The sequence below is a fragment of the Ovis aries genome, chromosome 12 (genome assembly GCF_016772045.2).
Source record: "Ovis aries strain OAR_USU_Benz2616 breed Rambouillet chromosome 12, ARS-UI_Ramb_v3.0, whole genome shotgun sequence".
Taxonomy (NCBI): Eukaryota; Metazoa; Chordata; class Mammalia; order Artiodactyla; family Bovidae; genus Ovis; species Ovis aries.
Genome location: NC_056065.1, coordinates 38,089,208 through 38,108,525, shown reverse-complemented (window position 1 = coordinate 38,108,525; position 19,318 = coordinate 38,089,208). Strand labels below are relative to the sequence as shown.

The 19,318-nt window shown below is 41.4% G+C and overlaps 1 protein-coding gene across 1 annotated transcript in view; it reads right to left on the bottom strand.

The window, feature by feature from the left end:
• The window catches only part of FMO1 (flavin containing dimethylaniline monoxygenase 1), a 39,000-nt gene that overhangs the window by 17,109 nt on the left and 2,573 nt on the right, over nucleotides 1-19,318 (bottom strand). Inside the window, exon 2 of the mRNA XM_004013690.6 lies at nucleotides 11,686-11,823. Coding sequence (XP_004013739.1) covers nucleotides 11,686-11,817 — 132 coding nt within the window. The 5' untranslated portion in view covers nucleotides 11,818-11,823. The remainder of the gene's footprint in view (nucleotides 1-11,685; nucleotides 11,824-19,318) is intronic.

Genomic DNA, 19,318 nt, shown 5'->3' with positions numbered 1-19,318 from the left:
AAAAGATAAAGGGATCTGGAAAGGAAGGGAATGAGGCTAGTTAAGAACTTGAAATACAAATCCACACAATTGCCAATGAGAACCTGAGCAAAAGCAATGACAGTTGAAAGTGAAAGAGATGGGATTTGTTAGGTAGCAGAAAGGTAGAATGCATAGGATTGTGAAACTGATTAGATTTAAGGTTTGGGAGAAGAAGCAGGTCAAGGGTTTCCAGACTGGACAACTGCAAGCATGGCAAAATGCTAAAGAATTTCCCATCCCAGTCTGAACTTAAATAACTAGCAAATAACAACAGTGGGCAGTTTTAGTTACTCATTTAGGTGTATACATTGTCTCTGTTTTTTTTTTTGGATGTATTATAAAGGATTGTTCTAATTTCAGTGGGAAAGTTCTTAGCATTTTAATATTATTTGCCATCTTGGATATGTATAGTTCCTTTTTCCTGTGGAAAAAAAAATCATTTTTATAATCAAGTAGAAATGTGAACATAAACCTCACATATGGAGAGGACATACTTTGTTCCCTCAAAAGGTATGAATCTAGAGCTGTATGAAATGGGACATGTGTTGTGATAACAGAAAATAAAATTATAACATATCTTTGTAGTTTGAATTAATGATACAGATCCCATCAACTAATGAGTTCACCTTATCTTGCTTATCTGTGGCTCCATATCTGACAGTCTTATTTATCCAGAACACCTCTAGAAAACTAAAATCTAAATGGCTTCCGAGAAAGATGACTGTTTAAATCCTGACCTTTTATTCTGTAGGAAGATCTAAAGCAGTGCTGTTCAAAGAGCCAGACTGGTATGAACTCTTTGCTACCAGTTTATGACAATTTAGGTACAGAAATTGAGGGTAAGCATCTTAAAACTTTTATAGCAATAATTTGACATTGTTCAGTATTCACGCATGTGGACCCCTTAGTGATGAACGGGATCCATCTTGTCTTTGTCTAAGTCATGTGATGAGTTGTGTGGGATTTGAACTGTGTAGTAGTCATGTGAGTAGGACTCCATTACAGTGTGTGACATTTCAAGGTTTGAAAACTGTTACCCAAAAGTGCATAAAAGCTATAAGCTATTTTATTTGACTGGAAGATGATATTTGATTATAACTTTACAGAATAAATGGTCAGAACTGACTACTACTGATAAAGGACTGAAGATAAGTTTTAAAAATACAGTGCCACTTGCTTCACTTTGGATAGCAGTTAAGAAAATGAATATCCTGAGCTTGCTGAGGTTGCTTTGAATTTTCTTCTTCCATTTCATTCTTTTTTTAAATTTTTTTATTTTACTTTATTTTACAATACTGTATTGGTTTTGCCATACATCAACATGAATCCGCCACGGGTGTACATGAGTTCCCAATCCTGAACCCCCTTCCCACCTCCCTCCCCATACCATCTCTCTGGGTCATCCCAGTACACCAGCCCCAAGCATCCTGTATCCTGCATCGAACCTAGACTGGCGATTTGTTTCTTACATGATATTATATGTGTTTCAATGCCATTCTCCCAAATCATCCCACCCTCTCCCTCTCCCACAGAGTCCAAGAGACACAGATGTATAGAACAGACTTTTGGACATTCCATTCTTATATTCTGTGAGCCTCATTTCTCTATGTGTGCTGTTAAACAAAACTTAGAAATGGTTTAGATATATGTTAGGTCTTGGGAGGAGTGTTGTCGCCCATCCAATCCAGATTAGATAAAATGACAAACAAGAAGCAAGCTTAAAAAAAAAAAAAAAAGAAGCAAGCTTAATTACCACATTATAAGCCTTAAGTATTAATATGTACAATGCATAGAGAAAGTGTGGCTATAGGTGTTTATTGGAGAACTGGTATTTCACATATAATGTTTTGTTCGGCAAAAAATCACAAGTATAATAGTGATTCTCTACAGTAATTGTCTTGTACATACTTTCAAAGAAATTTGAATTTATGTTTTGTTTCATTTTCACCTTATTATAGCTCTTTTTATTGTATTTCACAAATATAAGTGTCTATACTTCTTGGAAATTAAAACAAACAAATCTGATTCTTTTCCGCAGCTTGAGAATCATAGCTCTCTAGATGAGCGCTTCTAAATCTGATTAAGAATTGCTTGGGGAATCTTATTAATGTGTAGATGTGGACTTAGTAGGTCTGGGTGAGCCTGAGATTCTGTATTTCTAACAAGTTCACATGCAGATGCTACTGGTCATGGACCATGCTTTGAGTAACAAGACTTTCGAGCAGTCCTACCTGATGAGAGTGGGATGTAGGCCACACATGCACTTTAAAAATTTCCTATAGCCACATTAAAAAAGGTAAAGAGGATACTTAATAGTTCTAAAACTTTATAATTTCAATGTGTAATCAATCAAAATTGTTAACGAAGTATGAACTTTTTTTCTCATATTAAGTCTTTTAGGTCTAGTGTATATTTTACAAATCTGAATCCAAATGCTAAATTTTCACTGGAAAAAGTGGATTTGCATACCCAAATTGTTAACAAATGTTTAAAGATTCACCAATAACTGAATTGAGTATTGGCTTTAAAATTAAAATTAATCAAAATTAAATGAAATAAAAAATTCAGTTCCTTAGTCAAATCGACTACATTCCACAGTTACATGTGGCTGGTGGCTACCTTACTGGACAGCACAGCTTTAGACCATCCTTAAACTTGAAGCCAGGTATTAGAATTAAATTTAGTGTTGGTTTGATGTAGTTAAACATGATCAAGTTTCTTCTGGATTATAGGAATGAAGAGAATGTGAATAGCTCTAAAGAGCTGTAATATTGAGAAGTGAGAGCAGATAGCAAGGGAAACAATTAGAGTGTAAGGATAAAAACATCAGTTATAAACATTTTGGGATCAGTCAGTGTGTGACCAAAGCTCATTCACTTTTCTCTGGCATCTGACAGCATCATATTGTAAATAATACTTTGTTAATACTGCCGATTTCTAGTTAGCAGTAATAAAAGGCTAAATTTGGAATATACACTGTTAAAGAAGGGTAGAGATGTGTACAATATCTTGTTGTAAAGATTTTCATAAAAATAGTTCAAGAAACTTTAAAGCATTTAGTAATGGCATGTTTAAAAATCAAAGAGCAGTGGCGACTCACTGAAATTGGATAAGTCATGAAACCACGGAGACCTTAAAACAATTGAACCCACAAACAAAAATAGAAAATAAAGAGACCCAAACCAACTTTGTTTTGCAAAATTTTGGAAGATAATTGTAAAAGCAGGAAGAAGAAAACTTTACAGGAAACACTGAAGCCTATTGTGAAAGAATGTATCACAGATGTCAGCCTATAGGGTGGAATCCAACATGCTCTGTCTCTTTCCTCCTCTGCTTGTTTCTCTTGGTAAAAACACAAGGTCTGGTGTGTTTAAGGTATATACAGAGAGTACAGGTCCATGGCACTTCTGAATGAGGTCTGCAAGTCCTAAGCCTCCCCTCCAGGTTTTGCCTCGGTGAAAAAAATGTCCCAGTGATTCCCAGGCCCCGCTGGGACCCCTGGCTGTGGGCACTCTTGGCATTCTCTCCATGTTAGTCTGCCAGTTGTCATGGTATGCTGTGTGTGGACGCATGTTTTTCCTGAGAGTTGATGAGGGCACTTAGGGAAAACATTTTTGTCTTGAAGGGGCAACTGAATGCGAGATGTGTGTATGTGAAAGTCGCTCAGTCATGTCAAATTCTTTGTGACCCTGTGGACTGTAGCCTGCCAGGCTTCTCTGTCCATGGAATTCTCTAGGCCAGAATACTGGAGTGGGTAGCTTTTCCAGTGGGTCCCCTTTTCCAGGGGATCTTCCCAACCCAGGGTTCGAACTCAGGTTTCCCACATTGCGGGTGTATTATTTGCTGTCTGAGCCACCAGGGAAGCCCGAATGAGAGGAGGGAAAAGGGGAAATAATAAGGGCAAGAATGGAGGAGTTTTTGGCTTCTTGGTCCACTTGGTGCTGCAATACAATAGTAAGGACATTATATTCAGTAGAACACTTCACGGGATTTCATGAACAGTCCAGGATTTGCATGCCCTTATTCCTGAGCTATGGCACAGACTCTGGAAATGAATGGAGTATAGTTCTTGACAGCACAGGTCCTGGAGTCAGATAGCCTGGGTTCATATTTAAGCAGAACATTTTTAGCTGGGTGACCTTGGGAATTTTCTTAAGTTCTCTGTGTCTCAGTTTTCTCCTCTCGAAATAGGAATAACAATAGTATATATAACCCTAGGATAAAATGAAATGATAGCTCTAATTCCAAAGAGTCAGAGACGACTGTGCGACTGAACTGAACTGAACTGAACTGAATGCATTTAGAACAGTGCCTGATAAGCTCTCAAAAAATATTAACTGTTTTGTATTATTTTTCTATAATTATCATGGAGATTTACTTTCTCAAGTTCTGTGTCCTCCAGAGAAGATTGTTGGCAATGGGAAGAAAGCTTTGTCAGGTCAGAGGTCTCTCCTTTCTCATTTAAAAAATGGATATAAAATGATAATTAAAGTGACTACTATATAGACACATTAGAGACTTTCTCTCAATGCTGAGTGTGGGGAACCCTGAGCTAGGTTGTTCATAGCTCTTGTCCTCAAGAACAACTGTTTCCTTCTTTTCCTCTCCTTTGAACAGTCAGAGCCCATTTTACTTTGTCACTTCTTTTCCCTATAGTCAGACTGCCTATATATAGTCTGTCCACAATCTGTAGATCTGTCTTCAGATCTACAGCACAAGCGGGCTGTGGAAACCTCAGAGAAGGCTTGAGGAACCCCATGAGAGGGTAGGGGCCTATCAGGTGGATCTATTCCAAGATGATATGAATTCAATAAATGTTTGTTTAATATATGAATAAAATGAAACCTACTAAGATTACTGAACTTAAAAAATAAATTTTTCAGAAGAAGTAAAAAGGTATCCATTTAACGGATCATTTTGGCCCCCGTAAGAGTTAGGCTGAACACACTTAAAGAAACCTTCAATGATTTAAGGGGTAAAGTCTTATACTTAATCATTGCCCTCACTGAATCCAGAAATATGTGGTACATAAGGTGCCTCGTGGGTTTGCTGGGTTGCTCAGCTGGTAAAGAGTCCACCTGCAATGCAGGAGATCTCGGTTCAATTCCTGGGTCAGGAAGTTCTCCTGGAGAAGGGATGGGCTACCCACTCCAGTATTCTTGGGCTTCACTGCTGGCTCAGCTGGTAAATAATCTGCCTGCAATGCAGGAGACCTGGATTCGATCCCTGGGTTGGGAAGATTCCTCTGGAGGAGGGCATGGCAACCCACTCCAGTGTTCTTGCTTGGAGAATCCCCATGAACAGAGGAGCCTGGCAGACTACAGTCCATGGAATTGCAAAGAGTCTGATACAACTGAGTGACTAAGTACAGCACAGCACAAAGCACATAGTGGGTGCTCAATAACTGGAGTAAGCAAAAGGATCCATGTGTGGAGGGAAAGACCTTGATACACAGAGGAAGAATGTCATTCCAGGGGAGGATTATTGTTACAGAGATGTGGAGGGTGAAGCAGAATGTGTTTCTGTCAGCATAGCATAATTACCTCTAGGTGATGTCAGTGTGGTTCTACATGAAGGCTGTTTCTCAAGGCTCCTTCCTAACCTAAAACACTCTAAGAGTAATATCAGTTATGAGCAACAGGATAATTCCTGGCATGTTTCTCTTCAGTCATTCCTCTACAGTTGAACAATCGGCCTTTAGCATTACTGTTCTAAGCCCCCTTCCCCGTCCAGAGCCTGAGAGAGCTGGTTGTGGAACAGATGTCCCACACTTGCCTCCTGCTGCCGCCGGATTTGGTGCGCCCAAGTGGGTCCTTTTCTTCTGAAACATTGCCAACCCCTCCCCTATCCCGGAAAAGAAACGGGCTTTCTTTTCCATTGCAACCTTTGTCTGCTTCCTCTTTAGGACTGTGGTCTGGCCCATGTGAATATTGAATTAAACTGCAGTAGTCCATAATCTCTATAATGCTGAGGGCATCTCTCCATTTGTAAATGGAAACCTTCTCCATATTTGTTTTATTAGGTTTCTGCAGTTTGCCTGTTTGTTTTTGCTTTGTGGCCCCTTCCACCCAGAACAGGTCCTAAAGATAACCCTTGCACATTTTGTGGCAAGGGCAGCCCTTGCCTGGGTAGACTCTAATTCTACAGGTTTTGAATGTGCCACTTGCTTTGATTGCAAAGACATCTCTAACCATCTTGTGTGTGTGTGTGTGTGTGTGTGTGTGTGTGTGTGTGTGTGTGTGTATCTGTTGAGGTAGGAGCTGGAAGGGATTTCTCTAGAAAGACTCAGGAGACTCATAGCATGTTAGAGCTGAAAGTCCCCTATAAGGTCACTTAGTTTAGAGATTTTCAATCAGGCTTTAGAGGAATCTCCAGGTAGTACAGAGGTGCCTTAAAGACGCTTCTGTATCAAGAGAGAGCTGCTGAATGAAGGTGGAGGTGATTTTTCCTGCCTCCCAAGACCCTAGTAATTTAGCTTTTATCTATTTTTTACACTGACTTCATGTTCTCATTTTACAGATGAGGTAATGGGGACTGAAAGGAAATGTTAATAGGGTACCGTTCTACTTAGGCTACTGCTGGGTCGCCCTCTTTCTCATCCTTTTGATGTGCTATCACATGCCTCACAGTGACCTCTTTTTTCCTTCATTCTCCAGCCTGACTTCTTCAGCCTCCACAGATGCCATGTTTTCCTGAAAGAATTGAGGCCTCCATTGTGCTTGCTCCTGTGTCTTCTTTCCCCCACCTCAACATCTCTCGTCCATGTCCCTTTTTCCTTCCTTTCCTGTCTCTGAGGAAAGTGTGCCTCTGCACTTTCTCAAGGCAAATCCTTCCACTTGGATCTGCAGTTCTACTTCTTCCTTTTACTGCTAGGATTTTGTCTCGATTTGGGCTAATGTATTCAGTCATTTCCTGTTATCCCGGTATTTTCTCTTTACCTGAGAGAAACATATATGGGTCTTCCTATCATGCAAACAAAACAAACGCAGTAGCAACAAAGAAAGACATTCATTCTGCTTATTATCCATTGCTTTCTAAATGGAGCGCGTGTGTGCATGCTCGGTTGCTTCAGTTGTGTCCAGCTCTTTGTGACCCTAAGGACTGTAGCCCTTCAGGCTCCTCTCTCTATGGGATTCCCCAGGTAAGAATACTGGGTGGGTTGCCACGCCCTCCACCAGGGTATCTTCCCCACCTGAGGATCGAACCAGCATCTCCTTCATCTCCTGCATTGCAGGCAGATTATTTACCAGCTGAGCCACCAGGGAAGCTCCTTCTAAATGGAGTATGAATCCTCAAACATTCCATCATTGTCCTCTTCTTCCATGTTTTCATACTCCACGTACCAATAAACTATTTTTATTTTCCAACAAGGACAGTACATTTTCTTTACAATCTCCTCCCTGCTATTTCCCACTCAATCTCATTTGCCTGTTGAAAGCTTCCAGAGTCCATCACACACTCTCTCCTCCATGAAGCCTTCCTTGGCTTCCCTCAAGTGAATGTTATCCTAACCTCATTTAAATGCCCATAGTACTGTTCCTGAATTACAAGATCCTGCCCTTTCCTATCAGTCTTATTGTAGCTCTGCAGGGCAGGATGACTGTTTCTTATTTTTGTGTCCCTCTCAGTGCTTTGTACATAAGTGTTTGACCTGTCCAATTACATAGCCAGCTGGGCACAGATGGATCTGGAACACATTTCTCTTGATTCTTCATCAATTTTTTTTTTTTTTTTAGTGTGTTAATAATTGGGTATATGTGATTGACATAAGGGGCATTTTTTCTCTGGTATCCCAAGGTCTCTGGGCTTACATTTTGCTATGACTGAGATTACTTTAACCAAACAACTCTACTAATTGTCCCTCTATTCTGGCAATTTATTCTGCAAGCCAGCTCTCAACTCTGATGGATTAATGCTAACCCATCAGATTAATTAGTGGTAATCTGGGCTATTGTGTTAAGAAGGATTCTGAGGTTAATTAGGTGAAGGGCATAGTGTTTGATTGGGTTTCCCTGATGTCTCAGAGATAAAGAATCTCCTGCAATGCAGGATACATGGGAGACATGGGTTTGATCCCTGAGTTGGGAAGATCCTCTAGAGGAGGAAATAGCAACCCACTCCAGTATTCTTGCCTGGGAAATCCCATGAACAGAGGAGATTGGCAGGCTATAGTCTAAAGGGTCGCAAATGTCTGAGTATGAGTCCCTGAGTCCTAATAGTGTTTGATTAGCAGTGTCTTCAATGGCCATGAGAGGCTAGAATTATGGCATACATGTCAGGTTCTGCTTGTCTATTGGAATGTATGTGGTTTGAATCATAGGAACAGAAGTTCTCTTTCCCCTAGGCCCCTTGGGGAGGTCTCTGTGCATCGATGGTCACATTTGGTGTTTGGACACATTTCAAGATATGCAGTTTTTCTTTATGTGACCCAAGGTGGTTTATGCTGGGACTAAACTAGCATCATGGAAAAGAAATGCAAAAAAGCAAAATGGCTGTCTGAGGACGCCTTACAAATAGCTGTGAAAAGAAGAGAAGTGAAAAGCAAAGGAGAAAAGGAAAGATATAAGCATCTGAATGCAGAGTTCCAAAGAATAGCAAGAAGAGATAAGAAAGCCTACCTCAGCAATCAATGCAAAGAAATAGAGGAAAACAACAGAATGGGAAAGACTAGAGATCTCTTCAAGAAAATTAGAGATACCAAGGGAATATTTCATGCAAAGATGGGCTCGATAAAGGACAGAAATGGTATGGACCTAACAGAAGCAGAAGATATTAAGAAGAGGTGGCAAGGATACACAGAAGACCTGTACAAAAAAGATCTCGACCCAGATAATCATGATGGTGTGATCACTCACCTAGAGCCAGATGTCCTGGAATGTGAAGTCAAATGGGCCTTAGAAAGCATCACTACGAACAAAGCTAGTGGAGGTGATGGAATTCCAGTTGAGCTGTTTCAAATCCTGGAAGATGATGCTGTGAAAGTGCTGCACTCAATATGCCAGCAAATTTGGAAAACTCAGCAGTAGCCACAGGACTGGAAAAGGTCAGTTTTTATTCTAATCCTAAAGAAAGGCAATGCCAAAGAATGCTCAAACTACTGCACAATTGCACTCATCTCACACTCTAGTAAAGAAATGCTCAAAATTCTCCAAGCCAGGCTTCAGCAATATGTGAACAGAGAACTTCTGATGTTCAAGCTGGTTTTAGAAAAGGCAGAGGAACCAGAGATCAAATTGCCAACATCTGCTGGATCATGGAAAAAGCAAGAGAGTTCCAGAAAAACATCTATTTCTGCTTCATTGATTATGCCAAAGCCTTTGACTGTGTGTATCACAATAAACTGTGGAAAATTCTGAGAGAGATGGGAATACCAGACCACCTGACCTGCCTCTTGAGAAACCTATATGCAGGTCAGGAAGCAACAGTTAGAACTGCACATGGAACAACAGACTGGCTCCAAATAGGAAAAGGAGTACGTCAAGGCTGTATATTGTCACCCTGCTTATTTAACTTCTATGCAGAGTACATCATGAGAAATGCTGGGCTGGAAGAAGCACAAGCTGCAATCAAGATTGCTGGGAGAAATATCAATAACCTCAGATATGCAGATGACACCACCCTTATGGCAGAAAGTGAAGAGGAACTGAAAAGCCTCTTAATGAAAGTGAAAGAGGATACTGAGAAAGTTGGCTTAAAGCTCAACATTCAGAAAACAAAGATCATGGCATCTGGTCCCATCGCTTCATGGGAAATAGAGGGGGAAACAGTGGAAACAGTGTCAGACTTTATTTTTTTGGGCTCCAAAATCACTGCAGATGGTGATTACAGCCATGAAATTAAAAGATGCTTACTCCTTGGAAGGAAAGTTATGACCAACCTAGACAGCATATTCAAAAGCAGAGATATTACTTTGCCAACAAAGGTTCATCTAGTCAAGGCTATGGTTTTTCCAGTGGTCATGTATGGATGTGAGAGTTGGACTATGAAGAAAGCTGAGCACAGAAGAATTGATGGTTTTGAACTGTGGTATTGGAGAAGACTCTTGGGAGTCCCTTGGACTGCAAGGAGATCCAACCAGTCCATCCTAAAGGAGATCAGTCCTAGGTGTTCATTGGAGGGACTGATGTTGAAGCTGAAACTCCAGTACTTTGGCCACCTCATGCGAAGAGTTGACTCATTGGAAAAGCCCTGATGCTGGGAGGGATTGGGGGCAGGAGGAGAAGTGGGCAACAGAGGATGAGATGGCTGGATGGCATCACTGACTCGATGGAGGTGAGTTTGAGTGAACTCTGGGAGTTGGTGATGGACAGGGAGGCCTGGCATGCTGAGGTTCATGAAGTCGCAAAGAGTCAGACATGACTGATTGAACTGAACTGAAACTAGCACCCCTGGTCTCTCCAGAGCTTTGCTCACTGAATTAGAAAATGAGTGCTTTATTCCTGTTCCAAGTTCTACCCTACTATAATAGACAGCTAGGTCTTTCTCTTAATCTCTTAGGAGCTCTGAGGCCAGGATATCTGACACCATGCTCCTTTTCATTCTTTTGACATCTTTCATTAGCACATTTAAAGCTCATGGGAAATGTTCTTGTTCTCCTGAGAAGAAGGAAAAATAGAAGGTTTGAGGAAATCTGGTGCAAAAAAACTGTCTGGCTGAGCTGTGGAGTTCACAGAGTTTCAGTGACCTCCAGCAGGGCCCCTGTGATTCTCCTGGGTCCCAGGCCAGTCAAGGATGAGCTTTATAGTTGCCTCTCCTCCCTCCTCCCTTCTCCAATCCATACTGTAGTCCTGAGAATATTGCTTTTATTTTCCTCCAGCAACAAAAAAGTCTCCAAACTCACATCCTTTACTTGTGATTGTTCTTGGCATGGGTGGGAACTGCCTGGACCACAAGACCTTGAGTACAGAACTCCCCCTACACTGAGTCTTATGCTGCTTTACTTCAGATAGAGCAGGGCTGGAAAAAGAAGTTGGTAAAAGCAGCTCAGTCTTGCAGGCAGAGGCAGAAATTCCTGCACTGTATTCATACTGTTGCCCCACACTGCAGTTTCTTGCTTCAGACCCCCAGAGTTCTGCTGTTAGCCTCCCTTGTCCTGAGCTTTCCTGGCTTGTCTCAGCCACTTCATACTCTTCGACCCTTCGCGGGCATCTTTCCTCCTCTTAACTTTGGGTGTAGTTTATAAGGCAGCTGATGCACTTCCCACCCAAATTCAGGTGGTGCCCTGCTTAGAGGGAGAGGGTGGGATGATTTGGGAGAATGGCATTGAAACATGTATAATATCATATATGAAACGAATTGCCAGTCCAGGTTCGATGCAGGATACTGGATGCTTGGGGCTGGTGCACTGAGATGACCCAGAGGGATGGTACGGGGAGGGAGGTGGGAGGGGGGTTCAGGATGGGGAACACGTGTATACTCGTGGCAGATTCATGTTGATGTATGGTAAAACCAATACAATATTGTAAAGTAATTAGCCTCCAATTAAAATAAATAAATTTATATTAAAAATTTTTTTTTCAATGGCCCTTTCTGTCTCCCTGTTCAGCAGATGTTTCTGTCTCCTCCTCATGGGTGCCAGCCCTTGTGGAAGAAATTCAGTCTGTTTTTGCACCAGTCAACCATTTTCCAACAGACACACAACAAAGTCACGGAAACCCTACTTACGGTGAATCTCCACAGCCCGCCAAGGTCATCACTCCTCTCAAAGCAGGTGGGCTTTAGCCCTTCCTCCAGACAGCACTTGATGGAAGCCAGGCCAGTGACCCCAGCGCCCACAATCGCAACACGTTTGGCCATGTTGTCCTGTGTGGGGACAATGAAGCAGAACCATTTATTCATAAATGAAAGCCCCACCCCATCCTTGGCTGCTCTAGCAAACCAGGAAAAAGAATAGGAGAGATTAAGGGATTTGCTCCTTTTGAATCCTCTGTAGCTGGTTTCTGGTGTTGTGAATGCTAGGAGGGCAATGTTCAGGTCACTGGTTTAACCCTGTGCTTCGTATGTTCCCACCCCCTCACTCAGAACTCGTGCTAAATAACAGTACGGTTGTCAAGACTGTAGCTTTTGGCAGAATAGCTGGAATCGGATCCTTCAGTACACGGAGTTTCGCGTTCTGCACTGTGCTGCTGCCTCCAGCCTTCCTCCACAAACCTTCGAGTGAAATAATAGAGCAGCAGCCCAGGAAAGGATCACCTTGGCAAACTCAGATTTTTAAAAACACACGAAATCGAATCTCAGATTGGTGTGATGTGATACGAGGTCACCCAGAAGCTGGTGGAGTGGGGTTGAGATGCAGAGCCAAGACACTGGCCACCACGAGCGCTGTTACAACACTGCCCTGGGCTGGTCCCTGTCCCTGGCCAGCTGCCAGCGTTCCAGCTGCGCTGTCGTCCTTCTCCTGACTGCTGCCGTGGATGGTCATCAGTGGGAAAGGGAAAGTGTGGGTGGAAAGGTAGGCATGGGGAATTCTCCTCCTGTCTCCACAGGGTCCTGATTCACCTCTAGGAAACCATCGTGTCACCACTGGCACTGATGGAGGGGTATCTGACCTTGGCCATGAGCTAACATGAACTTGTAAGAATGATGAGAGGCAATATAATGTATTGGTTAAGCCAGTGGTCTCCACCAGGGAATGATTTCGTGGAAGACAGTTTTTCCAGGGATTAGGGTGGCTGTGTGGATGGTTCAGGTGGTAATGAAAGCAATGGGGGGAGCGATGGCCAGGGCTAGATGAAGCGTCGCTGCCCTTGCTTGCCCACCCACCCTCCGTTCACCTCCTGCTGTGTGGCAGGGTTCTTAACAGGCCACAGGGGGTTGGAAACCTCTGGGTTAAGCAACCAGACTCTGGACCACATTGTGACATTGGCAAATTATTCTACTCCTCTGTGTATCATAAAAAAACGAAGAGAATGGTAGTGTTTTCCTTGCGGGTTTTGTTAGAATCAAGTGAGTCAACAACACATGACAGTTGGCTTAGAAGTGCTCCTGGGACATAGAAGATTTGTATGGAAATACAAAAAACCTCGACTAGCCAAAGCAATCTTGAGAAAGAAGAATGGAACTGGAGGAATCAACTTGCCTGACTTCAGACTCTACCACAAAGCCACAGTCATCAAGACAGTATGGTACTGGCACAAAGACAGAAGTATAGATCAATGGAACAAAATAGAAATCCCAGAGATAAATCCACACACCTGTGGATACCTTATCTTCGACAAAAGAGGCAAGAATATACAATAGATTAAAGACAATCTCTTTAACAAGTGGTACTGGAAAAACTGGTCAACCACTTGTAAAAGAATGAAACTAGATCACTTTCTAACACCGCACACAAAAATAAACTCAAAATGGATTAAAGATCTAAATGGAAGACCAGAAACTAGAAAACTCCTAGAGGAGAACATAGGCAAAACACTCTCTGACATAAATCACAGCAGGATCCTCTATGATCCACCTCCCAGAATACTGGAAATAAAAGCAAAAATAAACAAATGGGATCTAATTAAAATTAAAAGCTTCTGCACTACAAAGGAAACTATAAGCAAGGTGAAAAGACAGCCTTTGGAATGGGAGAAAATAATAGCAAATGAAGCAACTGACAAACAACTAATCTCAAAAATATACAAGCAACTTATGCAGCTCAATTCCAGAAAAATAAATGACCCAATCAAAAAATGGGCCAAAGAACTAAATAGACGTTTCTCCAAAGAAGACATATGGATGGCTAACAAACACATGAAAAGATGCTCAACATCACTCATTATTAGAGAAATGCAAATCAAAACCACAATGAGGTACCAGTTCACACCAGTCAGAATGTCTGCAATCCAAGTCTACAAGCAATAAATGCTGGAGAGCGTGTGCAGAAAAGGGAACCCTCTTACACTGTTGGTGGGAACGCAAACTAGTACAGCCACAATGGAGACCAGTGTGGAGATTCCTTAAAAAATTGCAAATAGAACTGCCTTATGACCCAGCAATTCCACTGCAGGGCATACACACCGAGGAAACCAGAATTGAAAGAAACACGTGTACTCCAATGTTCATCGTAGCACTGTTTATAATAGCCAGGACATGGAAACAACCTAGATGTCCATCAGCAGATGAATGTATAAGAAAGCTGTGGTACATATACACAGTGGAGTATTACTCAGCCATTAAAAAGAATACATTTGAATCAGTTCTAATGAGGTGGATGAAGCTGGAGCCGATTATACAGAGTGAAGTAAGCCAGAAAGAAAAACACCAATACAGTATACTAACACATATATATGGAATTTAGAAATGGTAATTTTAAAATTTTATTTTTTTTAATATGCTATCTAGCTAATGGTAATGATAACCCTCTATGTGAGACAGCAAAAGAGACACAGATGTATAGAATGGACTTTTAGACTCTGTGGGAGAGGGAGCGGGTGGGATGATTTGGGAGAATGGCATTGAAACATGTATACTATCAAGTAAGAAATGAATCATCAGTCTATGTTCGATACAGGATACAGGATGCTTGGGGCTGGTACACGGGGATGATCCAGAGAGATGATATGGGGTGGGAGGTGGGAGGGGGTTCAGGACTGGGAACTCATGTACACCCGTGGCGGAATCATGTCAATGTATGGCAAAACCAATACAGTATTGTAAAGCAACATAAAGTAAAAAAAAAAAAACAAACAATTAAAAAAATAAAATCTACAGTAGAGATTTGCCATAAAAAAGAAAATCCTCAATAAATAGAAGCTATTGTAAGTATAAAAACATTTCCCTAAATCAGCTTCCTCTTTGCCTTTCCCATCACTGAGCCTCTGTTCTTTAAATTCCTATAGCATTTTGGTCAATACACACAAGCTCAACTCTTTCTCATGTGATTTTAGCTGTTGTTCCCCCCAATTTTTGGGGGACATTTTTCTCTCCCCAAGTTAGTAAATTTTTAAACCAGATGGATCAAAGAGTAGATGCAAAATTACCTCAAAGATACTATCTTCCTGAACATTTGCATTTCCTTATCTCACAGATGAGCTTGTTCCACAAAACTGAATATACATTTTTGTTTTTCAGGATTGAGACACAGAGTAGTTCAAGTTCAGAGACTTCATCTGATTCGTACTCTGCTGTAACCCCAGGGTCTAGGGCTGCGCTTGGAACATAGAAATTGATGCTTCAGTTCAGTCGCTCAGTTGTGTCCGACTCTTTGCAACCCCCAAAATCATAGCACGCCAGGCCTCCCTGTCCATCACCAACTCCTGGAGCTTACTCAAACCCATGTCCATCGAGTCGGTGATGCCATCCAGCCATCTCATCCTGTGTCATTCCCTTCTCCTCCTGCCCCCAGTCCCTCCCAGCATCAGGGTCTTTTCCAATGAGACAACTCTTCGCATGAGGTGGCCGAAGTATTGGAGTTTCAGCTTCAGCATCAGTCCTTCCAATGAACACCCAGGACTGATCTCCTTTAGGATGGACTGGTTGGATCTCCTTGCAGTCCAAGGGACTTTCAAGAGTCTTCTCCAATACCACAGTTCAAAAGCCTCAATTCTTTGGCACTCAGCTTTCTTCACAGTCCAGCTCTCTCATCCATACATGACTACTGGAAAAATCATAGCCTTGACTAGATGGACCTTTGTTGGCAAAGTAATGTTTCTGCTTTTGAATATGCTGTCTAGGTTGGTCATAACTTTCCTTCCAAGGAATAAGCGTCTTTTAATTTCATGGCTGCAATCGCCAACTGCAGTGATTTTGGAGCCCAAAAATATAAAGTCTGACACTATTTCCACTGTTTCCCCATCTATTTCCCATGAAGTGATGGGACCAGATGCCATGATCTTCGTTTTCTGAATGTTGAGCTTTAAGCCAACTTTTTCACTCTCCTCTTTCACTTTCATCAAGAGGCTCTTTAGTTCTTCTTCACTTTCTGCCATAAGGGTGGTGTCATCTGCATATCTGAGGTTACTGATATTTCTCCCGGCAATCTTGATTCCAGCTTGTGTTTCTTCCAGCCCAGTGTTTCTCATGATGTACTCTGCATAGAAGTTAAATAAGCAGGGTAACAATATACAGCCTTAATGTACTCCTTTTCCTATTTGGAACCAGTCTGTTGTTCCATGTGCAGTTCTAACTGTTGCTTCCTGACCTGCATATAGGTTTCTCAAGAGGCAGGTCAGGTGGTCTGTATTCCCATCTCTTTCAGAATTTTCCACAGCTTGTTGGATCCACACAGTCAAAGGCTTTGGCATAGTCAATAAAGCAGAAATAGATGTTTTTCTGGAACTCTCTTGCTTTTTTGATGATCCAGCAGATGTTGGCAATTTGATCTCTGGTTCCTCTGCCTTTTCTAAAACGAGTTTGAACATCTGGAGTTTCGTGATTCACGTATTGCTGAAGCCTGGCTTGGAGAATTTTGAGCATTACTTTACTAGTGTGTGAGATGAGTGCAGTTGATGCTTAGTACCCCCAAATATTTCTCTTTATATATATATATGTTTTTAAAATTTTTATTTTTTTGACTACTCCGTGTGCATGTGGGGTCTTCATTCTCCAACCAGGGATTGAATCCTTGTCCCCATGCAGTGGAAGTGCAGTCTTAAGCACTGGACTGCCAAGTAAGTCCCCACAAATATTTCTTGAATGAATTGAAAAGGCCCATTTGTTTAGGTATCATATGAAAGTGTTATAGAGCCAATTTGCTTCAGCTGGATTTGATTTACTGGGGAAAGTTAGTAGATTCCCTTTGGGGGAAGTCATGCTCTAGCTGCTAATGGAACGGCCTTGAGCTCACTTTATAAAAGAGAGTATCTGTACTGACTCTTATTCCAAGGGCCTGACACAGTACTTTAAGTATTTGCCTTTAAACATTTGAAGAATCATCATGGACAGATTAGAATTATGGCCAATTATGCATTTGAAGATGTTACAGGGAGGCAAATTTTAGGTCACTATAAGCACTTTCCAGCATTTCAAGCTCTGATATTTATTTTGTTCATTCAGAGTCTGTATGATGGTTTTTGGGGAAATTTTATAGGTAGGAAATTAGTAGGTAATGTGGAGGGTGGAATCTAATGCCCTAGAGGGTCTTATCAAGCCAGATTCTATGATTCATCTTCTGATCACCCTTCAAACACTCAATGAGGGGCTTCTACGCTGCTAAGCCCTAGGCAAGGTATTCAGGGGTACAAAAAAATCAATAAGGCATGATGCCTTCTTTAGCTGTCATTCAGTGGGAAAGTAAGATTTGAAAATAAATACCACATTCTGTGTCAAGTACTAACACAGAGATATGTTTCACATGTGCTTTGCAATAAGAGCATGATGAAAGAGGTGGTAATACTGACTTTGGGTAAGTAGGAAAGCAACACAGAAGTGTACTGTTGCTCCAGGATTTGAATGATGAAAAGAAGTCCAGTGGGCAGAGGAGTGGAGGAAGTGCCCTCCAGAGAGAGGTAGCAGTGAGAGTAAGGGCCAGAGATTGGCCATAGAGGCATCATGACCACTTGACTCTATGGAGGCTGGACTCTAAGAAGGGCTATTTTTTTGACTCCTGTTAGAAACAGCATGTTCCCCACATGAGAGGACTATATTACTGTGTTGATTTACTGGATTGTATGTGTTTAGTCTTCTTTCTGCATAAGCCTATATGTTTCTTCACAGAAGGCCATTTTCTTTGACTAGTCTCTTATTTTCTCATAGCATCTAGCTGTGTGCTTGGCCTGGACTAGTAGTTGCATAAATATTTGGCAATGGGTTGATTTCCTGACAGGTACAATGAATTAATTCATCACCTTATATCTTTTTAATTAAAAAAAATAGTTGAGTAAATATCTTCTGGGAGCTAATATCCTGGGTCAGACAGTCTGTCCTCAAAATGACTTTCTATCAAATGTACAATCCATAGATATTCCCTCCCCAGGTCATCACTGCTACTCAGTGTGGGCCAGATGCAGCCAGCCTTTTTGGAGGAGTAAACAGCCCAGTGGATTTCTTATGGGAAAGCAGGGTACTTGGGAGGCAGACCTGAGCTGGGAGTTTAGTGTTGGCTAATTGCCAGCAGCGTGATATTATACAAGTAATTTGTTTCTGTGTCTCAGTTTCCTTCTAAAATGAAGCTGGTTGTGATTGACATATATACACTTGGTTGGTGTGTTGCTGTGTGTGTGTGCGCGATTTTTTTCTGATTCTTTGTGACTCCATGGACTGTAGCCTGCCAGGCTCCTCTCTTCCCGGCAATAACATATATACACTGCTGCTGCTGCTGCTAAGTCGCTTCAGTCATGTCCGACTCTGTGTGACCCCATAGACAGCAGCCCACCAGGCTCCCCTGTCCCTGGGATTCTCTAGGCAAGAATACTGGAGTAGGTTGCCATTTCCTTCTCCAGTGCATGAAAGTGAAAAGTGAAAGTGAAGTCGCTCAATCATGTCAGACTTTTAGCAACCCCATGGACTGCAGCCTACCAGGCTCCTCCATCCATGGGATTTTCCAGGCAAGAGTACACTAGATATGTTAAAATACACTAGATAAATGGAAAATAGATAACTAGTGAAAACTTGCTGTATAGCACAGGGCACTCGGTTTGGTGCTTTGTGGTGACCTAGATGGATGGGATGTGGGGGAGAGCAGGGAGGGAGGCCCTAGAGGGAAGTGATATATGTATACATATAACTGATTCATTTCACTGAACAGCAGAGACTAACACAACATTGTAAAGCAATTATATTCCAATAAAAATAAATAAAAAATATAGCTATAAGTTGAACCTGTTGTAGGAATGAATCAACAGATGTGTAAAACACTTTAGCACAGTACTTGGGACATTCTTATCTCAGAACAGAAGTTGCTATGTTATTTTTACATTTTCAGGAGCATTTTCTTGAATCTGATATTTTTGTAGATATCTGCCTTGACAATTTTGGGTTTATTTATTTGGAATAAGAGAGTATTGGGGCAACTAGAAATATATAGCTAAAGGTTGTGTTCTAGCAAGTGAAGGAAATGAGTAGGGAAATAAAAGAATTGATGATAAGAGAAGGAAAGAGAGAAAAAGATAAAAGGAGAAAAAATAGGTTCCAAATCACCCTTCAGGACTTTTCTTTTTATTTCTTTCCATTTTCATTTCAGATCTACTTGATGTGTTTCCATATTCTCACATGAATTGTTCTCATGTCTGGAAAAGCGAACATGAGTAAACACGAGCACATATGCCCTCAAGGTGAATACCGCATTCACATGCTAATGAAAATTAATGCTTCCAATCATTCCTTCAAGTATTGATACTTCTATGAAACCAAAGTCATTAAAAAAATTAATAAGTGC